Raw genomic sequence first — 15443 nt, 5'->3', positions numbered from 1 at the left:
GCTGGCTGCAAGGCCGGCGTGCGGGACCCTTCCCTCCTGGGCCAAGGCCACCCCCCACACCTGCGCTCGCGGTGGATGCCCATTTGGCAAATCTAGCCTCCCCACGGGTAGTCCAGGGCTCGCTCCCAGAAGCAGGGCCTGAGGCCCGTGGGGACACCAAGTGTACTTTCTGCAAACTCGGGACCTGTGGACCAGCAAACCGCAACCTCTTGGGATTGCCTGCTCTACACGAGACACCATAGACACACAGCAGCCTGGGCAGGAGGGCCGTGCTACTGGCCACAGCCCTGCACCACCGGCTCCATCCCCTGGACAGGACCCTCCAGATGAAGGCTGGAGCTGGTGGGTCCCAGTGAGCTGGTGGGTCCCAGTGATTTCATGTCTACACACCCCTCCCCATCAGGGGAACCCCGGAACCCTCCAGGCAGCCACAGGCCAGCACAGCCATAGAAGTGTGTCTCCCTGTACCCACCGTGGCCCTGTAGGACACGGACTCTGATGGGGAACACCATGGCTGCCACTGCCCTAGACCCGACAGCCACTGCTAGGCTGTCACCAGGGAAAGCCAAGGGGTCTCTGTCTCCCTCCAGATCTCTGGGAGGGCTCTGAAGCTAAAGCCAGGCTCATCCATTCTCCCTAGGGAGAAACCAAAACCCGCCCCTCCCAGACAATGCACCCCTGCAGCACCCAGGAGAGGGGCTGGCAGTCTGTCACCACCCCCAGCCTGAACCACCCCTCTGCAGAGCCAGCCCCGCTGAGTTCCCGGCCAGCCTCCTGAGAGCAGAAGAACCGAGGTTGGTGCCTGGACCCTGGGTCTTAGTCTCACCAGACCCCTGATGGTTCCCACTGCTGACCATAAGTCAGCAGGGGCCTGTCCACTGCACCCGAAATGGGTTCCCTGGCACTGGGGTCTTCCCTCACCCCCACATCCTAGGGCAGAGGGGCTAGTAAGGCTAGGTGTTGTCTGTCAAGAGACAGGCTGGGAACCAGACCCTGGCTTTACCCCAGGCCTCCTGACAACGGCCACCACACAGCCGGGATACAGGAGAGGATGGCCAGGAAGTGGGGGCAGAGGGGTTCAGTACCAAGGCGGCTGGAGGAAGCGTCCCCTTGGGGCTGGTGGCAGCTGCACTGTTTTTGGTGCTATTCGTCTGGGGCTGCAGAGAGAGGAAGAGAGGCCATTAGTGAGAGAATGAGGGCTCATACCCCTTCCTCGAGTCGGGGGAGGCCCAGAGGAGCTTTGGGGACTGGGTCATGCTGCAGGCTGAGGTAGGGGACCAACCACTGCCCCCTGGGCCAAGCCAGAGCCTCACCTTAACTCCATCTGCTTTCTTGTTGAGTAAACTCTTGGCTGCTGCATTGGAGAAAACAGACATGGTGAGTGAGGGGCCTGGATCCCACTGCAGCCCACCCCCTTGGCATGAGGCAACCTTGGGTGCCTGCAAGGACCCCAAGATCGAGTGAGCGGGCCACCCCAGGTCCCAAGGCAGGGTGACTTCTGCCACCTGGGGCCCGCTGGGGACAGAGCAGGTCTATGTCTATTGCTGGGCAGGGCCACCCTGCGGGCGGCCTGGCAAGGGCTGCCTGAAGACCCTTGTCCCCAGGACAGGGGCTTCCCCCAGCCCTCCCCCATGACCTTGGAGGACAACAAGACTTCTCCTCCCACCTGAGACCACAGCTTCCAGGTGGGCAGCATGTGGGATCCCCCAAAAGGAGGGCAGGGCACTGCCCTTGCCCCAGATGAGAATACAGGACAGGGCAACAGGTTGGGGTGGTGGGCACCTCCCGGTGATTCTCCATGTTCTCAGGCAGGGATAAGTGGGCTCTAGCTGGCCATCCACATAAGGAGGGACTTGTCCCAAGCCCAGGTGCCTGCCTGCTCTCAGCCCCCCAGACCCCCTCCCTCGGCAGACAACACTCAGAGCTCTGCCCCCATGGCCAGGCCCCAGGCCATGCCTCTCGGTTCAGAGCACGCACACACGGGGCAGCCTCGCTCTCCCTCCTAGCCCCCCCGGCAGCCCCGGCTTTGGCCCACTTCTTGGCCTTGCTCTGGCGGCACTGACAGGGCCAACATGGGCCTCTGTGCCCATCCACCAAGGACCTTGAGCTCTGAGTCAGGCAACAAGAGGACATGCCTGGGGGAGGGTCCGAAAGGCCACCTGCACCCCAGGGTCCCACCACCTCTCAGATGCACGGCAGACAGCCCATCTCACCCCAACCTTCCACCCCATCGAAGAGGTCAGCATGGCCCACTCGGCGACTCTGCCTCTCTGTGCACCGGCTTGAGAGGTGTGACCTGCCACACCCCTACAGGCCCTCAGCCTCCAGCGCCTGTCCCCTCCACAGCAGTTAGTTTTAATTACAGAACTTAAAAAAAAGAAGAAGAAGAAGTCAGCTTACCTTATGGAAAAGGAAAGGTGAGGAGAGGAAGAGAGGGAATGAGGAAGGAAGGAAGAGAGAGAAAACAAGATTTGTGGAGGTTCAGGCAGGGAGCGCAAGTCTGCAGCCCGGGATTCAGCGGCTCCTGCCTCGCCCGCCCTGCCCACGCTCACGCCAAGCGGTGCCCCAGGACGGCCGGTGCAGGTTAGAGAAGCAGCCCAGGTCAGACGCCAGGGGCAGGGTCCCTTGCCCCGGAAAAAGGTGGCACAGCCCCCACGGCCGGCTCTGAAAGCTCTGGCTAACCAGCCCTGAAGTGGGGGCTGCCTGCTTAGAGGGACCGGGGAGCCCCAGCAGGTCTGTGGGGGGCACTTTGCTGCTGGGGACATCCTCGGAGACTACTGACTCTGGACGGCACATCAGAAAGACAGGCACTCAGACCCAGAGGGATGCAGCAGTTATCAAAATGGGCCCGCTCCCCACCAATAACATCTGCATCACATAGCCTGGGCCAGCCCCAGACCTCCTGGGTGGCCTCAGTTTAATTGTTCATTTGCTCTGAGGGATCCTGATGCTGTTTCAGTTTGAGAACCACTGATCAAGGTCCCCAGTAGGGTGGCCAGGCCAGTCCCCAGCTGCTGGGCCCCCTCCTGCTAATGACCTTTTCCTGTCTAGGTGGCCATCGCCGCCCTCTGGGCTTTGTATGGGGACACCAATGACTGTCCCCAGCCAGAGGGCCCTGTGGGGTCATCGGAGAACCGCTACACTGGGCGCAGCTTTAGTCCCCAGGCTTCCTCCCCAATAGTCCCCCAATACCCTTGATTTCCTCCTAGGATTCACAGGGCAAAGTTTAATGAAAAGCCGGACTCCTGGCCCCACCTCTTATCTGGCGGGCCTCACCCCATGAGAAGCACCACAGGATCCCAGGGAGTGAAGGGACCCCAGGCCTTTTCTTGTCCCCCCAGCCTGGCCGCTCTGCAGAGAGCGGCCGCTCTCTCGCTTGGTGAGGCTGGTCTCAGGACCACACCCTGATGCCAGGGCAGCCCTGCCCTGCAGACCTCTGGGGCCACGTCCCGCTTCCACTGAGGGGATGCTGGAAAACCTCCCCTGGTGGCAGCCACATCTGCCTCCCTGTAACTCAGCACAGAGGAATCGCCCAGCCCGTCAGATGTGGGAACTCCTGAGCCTCCAGGGCCAACAGCCTGACTCCTGAGCAGCAGGCCACCCCTGCTGACCTCACCTCTCTGCTCCCTTCCCCACCTCCAGTGCGCAGGGAGGGCACCACCGCTCCTGAAGTGGGAGTCATGCTGTGGTGACAGAGCCCAGGGACCCTGTCTGTGCTGGCCAACCAGCTGGCTGGACAGGTGTGGAGGAAAGTGGTGTCCACCCCAACTTGAAGGCACTTGTCGTGAGAGCTGAGCAGGTGAGCAAACTGACCCCCAGCCCCCAACTTAAGTTGGGCAGTCTGGGGAGAGTCACCTCCCAGTGCCACGCAGCAGTGATCAGCGGTGCTCCCAGCCAGCTCTTCAAAACCAGCGCAGGCCAGTGCCAGGCTGAGAAGTCCAGCCGGGGCCAGCTCAGGGCCCTGGTGGAGGTGGAGTCAGCTGTGCCTTGGGCTTCCCCTTGGGCAGGAAAGGGGGCCCATGGGTCAGAGCCTGGGTGGAGGCAGATGGAGACCCTGGGACAGCCCTGGGTCTTAGGAGGGTCCCCTTCAGTCCCTGATTCTGTCAGAACCCACATTCCAGACCATGCTATTCAAGACAGTACCAGTTCCGTTCCCTAAAAGCCATCCTTCTGGGGACACAGACCACACCACGGCCCAGGCTCTAGGAAGCCTGCAGCAGACACCTGTTCTTTGAACTGACTCCCACATGCTCCTCCCTGGGAATCCCCAGACCTCAGTGTCTGGACACACAGCTGCCCCCATCCTGACCACAGCTCCTGTCTGCCACATTTCCTAGAAATTCACATCTCTGGCTGAGATTAACCAGGATCCCGTTGACTCCCATCTACACTAACGGTTGAAGGCATAGAGAGTTTCTTCGTGTCTTCTCAAGTCAAATTCATTACTATGCGGCAGGAACTGAGGTGAACCAACTAGGCACCCTCGACCCCCGGGGAGACAAGCAGAGCCCTCTGCCCTACCCCGCCCCGGGTCCTCAGGGCCACGCCGTCACTGAACCCCAGCAGTTTGGCTGAGTCTCCTCTCAGTGAAGGCCAAGTGGGACCAACCAGGATGCTTTGATGAACTGCAAGAGATCTATAGACACCCAGTCTTCTGCTGGCCGAGCGCTCTATGTCACCCCAGAGGCCATCATCCACAGAGAAGCAAGTCCCTGGGACTGAGCCCCCTCACCCGCCATGTCTGCTGGGTCCAGCACATTGGCTGAGGTGGGCTACCCTAGCGGGGGTGTGAGGGCTCAGCCCACAGGGCCCAGCCGTGACCTCATCCCCTAGCTCGTCACTCACGGACAGCCATGCTGGGCTCCGTCCACATGCATGGACTACCCCAGGACACTGCGGCCCTGGGCACCCAGGGCGGAGCCGCACATGCTCGCGGCCTCATGCACCGACGCCCCACATCCACTTGCAGGCAGCGGGCAGTGCAGGCGGGAGCCCCGGGCAGAGAGCGGCTCAGAGGCGCCTGCCTCGCTCACCGCCCTCGGTCTTCACCAGGAGCCCCTAGTCTCACCGTTCCCTACCCCTCTGCCCCTCCCTCCCCCCAGGCACTCCAGAAAGGCCCAGAAAATGAAGCTGACTCAGGATAGCCCCCAAAAGGCTGTCCTGCTGGACCTGTCCACTGGGCTCACAGCAGGAGCGTGGACCCTCCTACCCAGGATGATCCTGCCCTGAGCACCCCAGGAGGCAGCATTTGGGGTCCTCTGGATGGGCAGGCTGGCCTGCACATCCTGCAGGGTCAGAGGGAAAGAGCCAGGCCAGACATGTAGGGAAGAAAGGGCCTAGGCCTGGGAGCGGCTGGGCGTCTGCCCTGTCCCCACAGACACTTGAGGCAGCAGCAGGAAAAGAGGGCTTCTTCTAGCCACACAACCCCATCTGGGGAGCACCTGGCTGGCCCTCAGCTGCAGCTCCGCCCCCCTAAGCTCGTGCCACCCTCAGCTTGGGTTAGGGCCGTGGGCCCCCGGAGGTCTTGGGGTCTAGCCTCATGGGGTCTAGCCTCATGGGGTCTGGCCAAGGTCACAGTCAGGTGACTCCCTGGGGGGTCTGCCCTTCACAGGCAGGGGCAGCAGATGGGCGGACTCTGCCTCTCCCCTCATGGGCTGGGGACGAAGTGAGGTGCCTCATAGAAGGAAACCAAGAGGAGGCCTTCAGTCATTCTCTGGGAGGCCGAGGGCCACGTCTTGGGGCTCACAGGGCAGACATACGTGTTTGAGACTAAGTACGGACCACTGGCCTCATACAGAGTATGAGTGACCAGGAGTACAGTGTACGTCCCTGAGGGCAGGTAGGGGCCAAGTCCGGGGTGGATGGGGTGGCGAGTGGGCTCTCGTAGGGCAGGGTCTCTGCCCATGCCCTTCTCCCCAGGGTTCCCATTTGGGATTCAAACCCCCTCAGCAGCAGCCCCAGAAAAGAGGTTTCCTGTCTTTCTAAATAGGCTCTTGATGGACAAGTAGGGAGTGAGCCTCAGAGAGCAAAGGGCTCGGACCAGAAGTGGAGTGGGGGTCTCCCGACCCCCAGACTCAGGAATCGGGACCGGGGAATTTAGTCAAATGCACGCAAGGTGACACAGCTCGGGGGTCACCTCGGTTGGCCCCTCCTATAACAGGCAAGGCTGCTGGGACATGGGTGCTGGGTCCCTGCCCAGGGTGGGGGCTCTGTGAGCGTGTCCACGGCGGGAGCAGGGGCTCCCGGGGCCTTTGGGGTGGCTCTCAAGGCCCTGCTGGCGGCTGCGTGCAGCGAGGGGAGCTGCATGCCGACAGGCGGGACGTCTACCTTGTTCCACCAGCCCCATGGTGGCGCCGGAGGCCGCGGTGGACATTGTGGCCGGAGCGGTGGTCTGTCTGCCCACTGTTAGCACCGGGTTAGAGACGAGGGGAGGGGCGGACACAGACGAGGGGTGGGCGAGGTGAGGGAAGAGAAGAGACAAAGGAAGCAGAAGAAGATTAGAGTCAAAGTTTAGGTGATGGATGGTTCCAGAACCCCTTTCACAGGAGCGTGAAAACAAGATGGAGACCGATTGACATTGGGAAAAGCATTTGCCTCCTTTCTCCTTGGAAAACCCCAGCGGGGTCTTCCGGGTGCCCGGCCGGGCGTGCGACAGGACACGTCCTATTAGTATTGGTGTGACAGCATGCCCCCCGGCCCGGCAGCACAGTATCACAGCAAGGTAACAGGATGGGGCGGTGCTGATGCAGACGGACAACGAGGACGACCACAGACGCTCCCGCGCCGGCATCGCGGGCGACAGACAAGCCACAGGAGAGCGAGGGCGCGGCAGCCCCGCCCGGGGGACGCTGTCCCCGCTAGGCCTGCCCTGTCCCGAGGCCTCAGGGCCGCCGATAGACCCTCCGAGCGGCCGCACGCCCCAAGCCCTGCCCACCCTTCGTGCCCAAGTGGGCGGCTGCCAACCAGCGTGTCCGGAGCCTCCCCTCGCCTCCCCTCTCCCAACACAGAACGGGTGCTCAGAGGATTCAGGACAACAACGAGGCCACAGAGTGCTGACCAACGCCTGGACAGACACACGGAACTGCGGCCCACCGGCAGGCAGCTCAGACACAGACCCAACACGCAGGGACGGGCCCTCGTGGGGCCCGGCCAGAGCCCAGGCCTCCTCTGAGGCCCAAGGGTCTCAGAGGGAGGAAGGCCGGGCCGGGCCGGCAGCAGAGGACGGGACTGTGGGGGCGAAGACAGGGCAGGCGGCTGGTGGCGGGTCACTCCCCAGGCTTCCCGCCGCAGGCCTGCTGCTCCTGGAGATGGCTGTTCTCACCTGAGAAATTCCGTGTGGCCAGCATGGTGGTGAGGATCGCACCCTGGAGAGAGACATACGGCTGAGGCCAGGTGGAGACCCCCCACCCCAACCCCCAGACCTGGGGTCAAGGGCTCTTAGAGAGGCAAGAGTTCTACACGCCCACCAGCTGCACCCAGACAAGTCATCTCATGCAGAATTAACAGTGACCTGTCCTGGGCCCTAAACTATCCACCAAACCAAGCTTCTAAAGTGCTTCAAGACCCCTGGGGGCACTGAGGCTGGGGGTCTGCCTCTCCCCACAGCCCTTCCTCTCCCTGAGAGGTGCGTGCATAGCAGCCAGGGGCCTGGTCAGGCCTGAACACTCGCCCTCAGCACAGAGCAGCCTGTAGGCAGGACGGGCCTGGTGCCCAATGGCCTCCTTGCCCAGGGTCCCCTCCCTCCTGCCCCTCTGAGCAGCAGAGCTTGGCTGCTCTCCTGACCAGAAGTGCCCCGGGTCAGAAGCTTCTCAGCTCACTCCCACCCAGACAGCATGACCGGCCACAGGGCATGCCTCCCAGCCCCCTGCCACAAGGGAACCCTAGGAACACCTCGTGGGCAGCATGGGAGACTGAGGAGGGGCCAGCCGATATCTGGGCACCTTGGGTGTCATTGCCATGGAAGGGACCAAGTCTACCTGGCACACCTGGGATAACACCAACCAGCAGCCCATCCTGGGTGGCTAGGACCCCTGCCAGGCCTGCTGGGACCCCTCTAGCGACCCCCAGTGCGGGGCCCTCGGCGCCTCCAGGTAGGTGAGCACGTGAGCATGGCAGGGCACCCTGGCCATACACTGGGGTCAGTGTCTCACCTTGAGCTTCCTCCGAGCGTTGAATTTTTTCAGGCACTCCACGGTCTCCTGCCTGTGCATCATGGAGGCCACAGTGGAGCGTTGCTGCGGGAGGGAACGAGGGAGGGCATTACTGCAAGGAGCCTTGGGGGCATCAGCTTTGTCCCCAAGGGGGGCTCAAAAGAGGGGAGGTCAGAGAGAGGCTCAGGGTAGCAGCACCTCTGGGGCTCTTGTGCCAAGAGCTACCAGCTACTCACATCAGCCGGAGGCCACCTGTCCCCACTGCCTGCCTAATCTCCTAGTCCGTCACCTCCTATGGCCGTCCACTCCACCTGTCCCCATCACCACCTGGCCCTCACCCTCCTTTGCCGCTTCATCCCCTCACACGCTAGATGGCGCCTCTTCTTCTCATGGAGCTCCTGTCCTCCCAGGGACTGAGGCCTTTAAGTCACCAGCACGTCCCAAGCCACATAGCATGTCCCGTGCTCCCATAGCCCTCAGGAGACCACAGGACCAACCCACTGGATTCGAGGAGAGGGCCCAAGGTTAACATGCTAGGGGGTGGTCCGGGGCTGGTGCAACTTACGCAGACCCATGGGTGCTTCAGTGCCTCATGTGCCATGATGCGCTTGGCGGGGTTGATGGTCAACATCTGGTTAATGAGGTTTTTGGCTTCGGGAGTGACCGTGTCCCACTCAGGGGACGGGAACTAGAAAAGAAAACCAGGCACAGGGGAGCCTGAAGCCCCCTCCCCAGACAGGAGACAGAATTCTCCAAAGGGCCTCAACTGAAAACAGGGGTGTCACCCCACACCCTGCCTCTGCCAGCCTGCCTCCCCCAGATGGGGAGGGATGGGGGGTCCTGGCACTCACATCGTAGGCCCCGGCCTTGATCTGCTGGTACAGCTTGTGCTGGTCCTCGTCCCAGAAGGGTGGGTAGCCCACGAGCAGGATGTACAGGATCACCCCTGGGGAGAGCCAAGAGCCCGGGGCCTCATGCTGCTGCCCTCACTGCCCACGCCCAGCAGCCCAGCGGCCCTGCGGAGCCCACCAGCGCAGCCACACACCAGTCACATGCTGCTACGGGGTGTCTGGCGTGTGATCCCAGGATGCGAATCAGATGCCCAGCCCTGGTACTTAACAGCTACAGGACCCTCAGCTAGTTTCTCAGCATTGGCTAGGGTGGGGGTCACTGCCCAAAGCCAGCAAGTCCCATGAGGACACTGAGGTCCTCAAGCACCCCCTCCTCTCCATCCCCACAGCCAGCGTCAATCAGTGTCCCTCTTTGGAGACCCTCATGTTTGCAGAATGGCATAAACAGCTCCTCTGCCCCCCGACCCTACTTCACAGGGGAGGCCCCCTCCACTGCACTGACTACGGGGGAGACGCCCCTGGCAAGGAGGCAACCCTGCCAGGGTGGTCCACACAGCCCCCGCCCCTCCAGTATCCATCCCCCATCCAGGCACTTGCTGCCCCTTCTCCAGACTGCTCTGCCGAGCGCAGGGCAGGCAATGGGGTGGTGGGCTTCTCGGCAACAGCCAGGGTTGTGTTAGTAATTCTGGTCTGGGTGGGGAGGGTGCTCCCAGCTGGGGGCAGCCAGGTGTGGGTCTGGTGCAGTGCTTGTGGGTGCAGCCCATCTCGCCCAGCACACCAGCCTCACCGCATGCCCAGATGTCCACCGGCTTGCCGTACGCCTCCTTGCGCAGGACCTCTGGAGACAGGTAGCCCGGCGTGCCAGCGAACCCTAGCATGACGGGAAAGGGTGGTGTGAAGGACCACAGGGCGGCCAACACCCCCGCCCTGTTCCCTGGCCAGCCGGCCGGCCAGGTACTCACCAAACCACGCCTGCTGGTCCCCCTGCACCTCGATGGCCAGGCCGAAGTCCGCCAGCTTCACCGCAGCCCCTTTGCACTTGCTGGCCAGGAGCAGGTTCTCGGGCTGTGGGGAAGGTGAGCAGCCCGAGGGTGTGGGGTTTACACCCAGGGGTGTCACCAGAGAGAGGGGGACAGAATACCCCTTGGCAGACAGGGGTACGCAGGCCCCCTGACCACATGGGTGTCCCCCCAGCATAGCTGACACCTTTGGCTTGAGCACACCCCAGAGCCTGCACCCCACAGTCTCTGTCCCCCACTCACCAGGGGCAGGGACGTAAGCCCTAAAGCTGAGGGAAGCTGGTTCTCAAAGTGCAAGCTTGTGAACTCGGGGTGCTGGGACCAAAACAGCACCCCTGGAGGCCCCAGCAGGCCGTGCAGGACCCAGACCCCTGCTGTAGGCGGGGTTCCCTCCGCCCACCAAGGCTGGCTGCACAGTGAGAGCGGCTGCTGGAAGGTTCAGGCACTTGCTGCAGGATGGAGACTCTCAAAGGGCAAGGAGAAACAACCAAGGGCCCCCGCGGCCTGAGCAGTGTAGGACATCCAAGTCCCACCAGCCCTGGGCTGGCTGCTCACAGGAGGGGAGGGTCCCGTGCCGACCTCCCAGCCTCGGGGAGCAGCGCCCTTGCTCATGCAGGAAGAAACGGTATTCATCCCTGTCCCACTGGGGTGCCAAGGAGGCTGCTGCCCGGTTACCAGGAACACTTGGCCCTGAAGGCCCGAGGAGTTCCCTGCACACTGCGTCCTGCATGCTAGGCTCCTTCATTCCAGCCTGTCCCACCGGCCTCGACACCTCCCAGAGGGCAGCACTCAGAGCTCAAAGCCGCTGGACTTCCTCATCCCTGGCTGCCCGGGGCTCTCCCGGCCCTGAGCCCCCTCACCAGGCCACCCTCCCGACAGGAAGGTCTGCTGACACCATGCTGCCCACCTTAGTGCCACCAAGAAAGACAAATGCCGCCAAATGAACTGAGTTAACCCTGCTTGGACACAGGGGTGTGAGGACAAATCGTGTGGCATAGATGAAGCATGCCAGCCCACGAGGCAGAAACCAGAGCTTCTCCAGGCCCCACACAGCTGGTGGTTGAGGCTCTGTCACTCCAGGTGACACGTGCTGGGGATACCGTCTGCCCAGCACGGCCGGGAGGCCCCTGAACACCTTGATTTTGCCAGTGTGAGTGGGGCAGGGGGACCCCTACCTCCCCACAAGCCCCACACCAAGAAGTCTGAAATACACAGAACATTGCAAATCAACTATACTTCAAATTTTAAAAAATTGTTTTTTTAAAAAAAGAAGTCTGAAATACTGCAGCTGGGGGCTTGACCCAGCTTCTACCAATCAGATTCCCCCAACCCCAAGGAAATAAACCAGCATTCTTTGGCTTCCCAGGTGGCGCTAGTGGTAAAGAACCCGCCTACCAGTGAAGGAGATATAAGAGACGTGGGTTCAATCCCTGGGTCGGGAAGATCCCCTGGAGGACAAAATGGCAACCCACTCCAGTATTCTTGCCTGCAGAATCCCATGGACAGGGGAGCCTGGTGGGCCACAGTCCACGGGGTCACACAGAGTTGGACACAACTGAAGTGACTTAGAATGCCTCTCTGGGAAGAAGGAGCTAAGGGAACCTGGTCCCTGGGAAGAGCTGGGTAACAAGGCTCCTCCCTGGGAGGAGAGGGAGGGGACCCAGCTGGGTTGCACAGGGATGTTCCCACCCCCGGGCTCCACCCTGGCTCCCTCATACGCACCAAGATGGCACTAAGCCCTTCTGCTCTCTCCACCCTCCACATCTTGGCTGAGAGGAAACCCCACCACAGTACTGCTTCTGGAGGTCTATCTCAGCCAAGATGACAGAGGCCTCTCTAGAGGAGGAGGGACAGCCTGCTCCCCCCGACACCTGGTGGGAGAGGAGACCAACTGGTCCTAACTCCTTTTTCTTTTTCTCAGCAAGGATTCTGTGTGCCCTGAGGCCACACCTGGGCTGGGGAGAGCACCCATCTGCACTTCGGAGCTTCGGGCTCCAGGTCTGTTATGCATCATGAGGTCCAGGATGAAGGAGGGATGCGTGTCCTCTTCCCTGCAGCCCCTCCTCCCAGAGACCCCTGAGTGAGGCCCATGCAGACAAGACACAGAGACAGATGGGCACCCACAGGACAGGCAGTCAAGTGGGGGGAGCCTGGGCAGACCCATGAGAGGACAGGGGACCACACACCACATGCAGCCTGGGAGCGAGGACACATGAGGGCACAGGGAGGGTCCCAGGCCTGTTCCTGGTGGGACATCCCCTCAAGACCAGCTCCACAGCATCAGCTCTCACACACACACACACACACACACATACACACCTCTGGGTAGCCCTAGAAAGGTGACTCCATTCAGCCCTAGCACCCACGAGAAGGGTGGTCTCAAACACCACCAGCAGGGATGCAGGCCCAGGGGTCCCCCCACCCCCTGCAAAACCAACAAGAGAAGAAACTGACCCAAACTCAGACCTGGAGAAAGCTGAAGTCAAAGAAAGGAGGAGAGATTGAGAGGAGGAGGAAGGGGGAGGCGGAAGGGCAGGAAGGAGGAAGGGGGCGGGAGAAGGCTGCAGCTCCTCCTGAGGGCCCCTCCCACCACACAGAGGCCTGTGGGTGACAACCCTTGTTTTAAACGATTTGCACTTGGCCCAGAGCTGAGCCAAGGGCCACAGAGATGAGTAGAAAGGACTGGAAGTTTGAAGAGACCAAACTGGCCCCTCACCTCCTGCTCCCAAGGCATCAGCCCCACCTGCGGGTACATTCTCTGTGTCCCTCCTGCCAGGTCCGAATCTCAACTGGAGCCCAGAAAGCGAGACCCCGCGTGGACATGTGCCACTAGGCTGATTCTTGACAACTGTCCCCTCTCAGCCCTGAAGCCTAGAGGCATTGGGAGGGATGTGTACAGACACATGCATGCACACACACACACACATGCACACACACACAGTCTCACACACATGCACAAATGCACATGCATATGTACACATGCTCACACATACACACATGTCCATGTGTGCGCACAGACCCACATTCTCACAAGCATGCACCTTCAAACACAAACACATGCACACACATGTGCCAATGCACATGCACACACATGCACACATATTCTCATAGGCACACACCTTCACACAAAAATACACGGGAACACACATATGCAAACATCTCCCCCACACACGTGTCTTCTGGTGCACTGCCCTACCCCCGAGCCTCCCCTTAAACACGACATGCAGTTACAGACGACAGACACCTGGCACAGAGCGGGGGGGGACTCACCTTGAGGTCCCTGTGGACGACCCCCATTTGGTGGCAGTGGAGAACCGCCTCCAGGATCTGCTGGATGCAGTGACTGCAGCAAACAGCGGGCGCATTAGTGCGGATGGCCCCTGAGGAGTGGGCGGGGTGCAGGAGAAGGGTGCTGTGTGGGAGTGGTGGGATCTCCAGCCCAGTGGGGGCCCGGGGGAAGCAGGGAATCACGGTGCTGCCTGCCTGGGAGACGAGACGCTGGCTAGCAGGGGGCCTCTGGGGCTCCCTCTTCACCCTCAAAGGTCAACACAAGGCATGCCCTCCCCTCTAACCAGGCCCACAGAGGAAAGATGCCTGACCTCAATGCACTCCACCCCAAGCTCAGGCTGGCCATGCCTGGCCCTGAGCTGGGTGCCCTTGCGGAGGGAGGCCAGGGCTGAATCTACACTCTGCAAGGCAGCTGGAGACCCAGACAATGGGAGGGGAGGGTAGAGGTGAAAGGGCAAGGGAGAGAGGGCAGGCCAGTGCCACAGTGCGGGAGTGATGCCCTAGGCACCAGTGCCCTTCTCTGTTCTGAGGCTGTGCTAACGCTCCAGTCACCAGCACACATGTGTGAGAATGGGTGTCATTTCATTAAAATAAACTTCACGTCCACGCTGGCTGCTGGCTGCCGTGCTAGACAGCTCAGCTCCATAGCAGCACTGGGGTCTCTGGGGGCAGCCTGGCACTATCCAGGGCCCCGAGGGGCTTCCTTCCAGATAAGGGAGAAGTCCCAAGCCTCCTGGGGCATCACTGGTTGGAGAGAAAGGCCCAGGCTCTCCCCAGGCACCTCCCACACCTGGGCTTCAGCAATGGCCCTAGACATCAGACCCAGGTGCCTCCAGACCTAGATGCCCCCAGCCCTGGTGACCTGCACCTGCCTCCTCTAGGTGGTTGGGAAGTATCCAGCTGCCCCCAGCGCCAGGCACAGACCCCTGGAATTCCACAGCGCCCCTGGAGCATTACCAGCCACCAGAGACAGGCATGCCACAGGCTGCCATAGCCCATCCCTGGGGTCTTGGCCCCAGCCCCTCTGGTGGGGGCGAGGGAGGCACAGGCGGGACTGCTCCTGCCGCGGCTAGACCGGGGAGGTGACTGAAGGTCAGCTGGAGGGATGGACTTTGTTTTCCTAACAGCAAACTCAGAGAAGGGACGAGAAACCAGGAGAAGGGACAAGAAACCGGCCCATGTTCTCAAACAGCTCTGACCACAGAGCAGGTGGTCTCCACCTGCTAGAAAAGTAACCTGAGTGTCCACCCTGAGGAAACCTAGACCTCAGAGTCCTAGTGATGATGGATTTCCTGAGGTTTATGGGATCAGAAGGAGCTAGGCCCAAACCTGTGGGTAACAGTTCCCCAGCAGCCCCTCCCCTTAGATGCCTCTAAGGGCTGGAAACCCCACCCCCGCCCCAAGCCCTTGAGCTCTCCTGTCCCACCTGCTCCCAGGGCCTCCCTCCCTGCTTCTGTCCCTCCCACCATGCTCTCATCTGCCAGCCTTGGTCTTTTGTGGTTCTCACCCTCATCCCTGTATCCCCAGCTCCATATCCAGCCACTACCAGCCCTCCTGAGACTGTAGACATGGGCTCAGCCCCTCCAGGCTGCCCCATCAGGGGCCTCTTTCGTCGTGGGCAGAACTCAGCCTTGAGGTCTGGGGAGCTCCTCTGGGGTCAGGACAAGCCACTGGGTGGAGGCAGAGGCCACAGGAAGCCCCAGCACTTGCAGTTGAGGCCACTGAGCCAGGGCCCCGGGGCATGGGGCACTGGCTTTCCCAGTTCCTGGGAATCTGAGCCCTGAGGAGCCATGCTGGGACATCACTGCATCCTCCTGGAGCTCAGCCCTGAGTCTCTGGACCACCTGCTCACTGCAGCATCCCACCCCACCCAGGGGTTCAGGGACCCTCAGGTCGACCAGCCCCTGCCTGTGTTGCTGTGGCCAGACCCTGGTTCTGCCCCTGGGGGTTGTTCACCTGAGCTGTGTTCCCTGCCAGCCATGTGGAACCCCAAGCCTTCCTCCACACCATCAGCAGTCCTCACAGCCACAGGCTGGAGTCCCCTGGGCCACTGGCCACTCCCTGAAAGCCCTGGAATGACCTGGCTCCAACCTCAGGCCTGCTGAGACCCCTGCAAGTCTTGATGTTAGCTTTGG

General features: G+C 61.5%; 1 protein-coding gene across 13 annotated transcripts in view; it reads right to left on the bottom strand.

Moving 5' to 3' along the window:
- The window catches only part of CAMK2B (calcium/calmodulin dependent protein kinase II beta), a 92330-nt gene that overhangs the window by 12706 nt on the left and 64181 nt on the right, over positions 1 to 15443 (bottom strand). For 7 of the 13 annotated variants that reach the window (XM_010804378.4, XM_059885613.1, XM_010804379.4 and 4 more), the window contains exons 6-15: positions 13291 to 13363; positions 9964 to 10066; positions 9789 to 9872; positions 9002 to 9096; positions 8716 to 8838; positions 8151 to 8234; positions 7322 to 7364; positions 6328 to 6402; positions 1314 to 1351; positions 1086 to 1157 (exon numbers count right to left, since the gene is read on the bottom strand). In XM_010804378.4, coding sequence (XP_010802680.1) covers positions 1086 to 1157; positions 1314 to 1351; positions 6328 to 6402; positions 7322 to 7364; positions 8151 to 8234; positions 8716 to 8838; positions 9002 to 9096; positions 9789 to 9872; positions 9964 to 10066; positions 13291 to 13363 — 790 coding nt within the window. Of the gene's footprint in view, positions 1 to 1085; positions 1158 to 1313; positions 1355 to 6327; positions 6403 to 7321; positions 7365 to 8150; positions 8235 to 8715; positions 8839 to 9001; positions 9097 to 9788; positions 9873 to 9963; positions 10067 to 13290; positions 13364 to 15443 lie in introns of all 13 variants that reach the window. The other 6 variants (XM_010804380.4, XM_010804386.4, XM_059885614.1 and 3 more) reach the window with 2 other exon arrangements.

The sequence above is a fragment of the Bos taurus genome, chromosome 4, assembly GCF_002263795.3.
Source record: "Bos taurus isolate L1 Dominette 01449 registration number 42190680 breed Hereford chromosome 4, ARS-UCD2.0, whole genome shotgun sequence".
NCBI classification, from domain to species: Eukaryota; Metazoa; Chordata; class Mammalia; order Artiodactyla; family Bovidae; genus Bos; species Bos taurus.
This window is presented reverse-complemented; position numbering and strand designations above follow the sequence as displayed.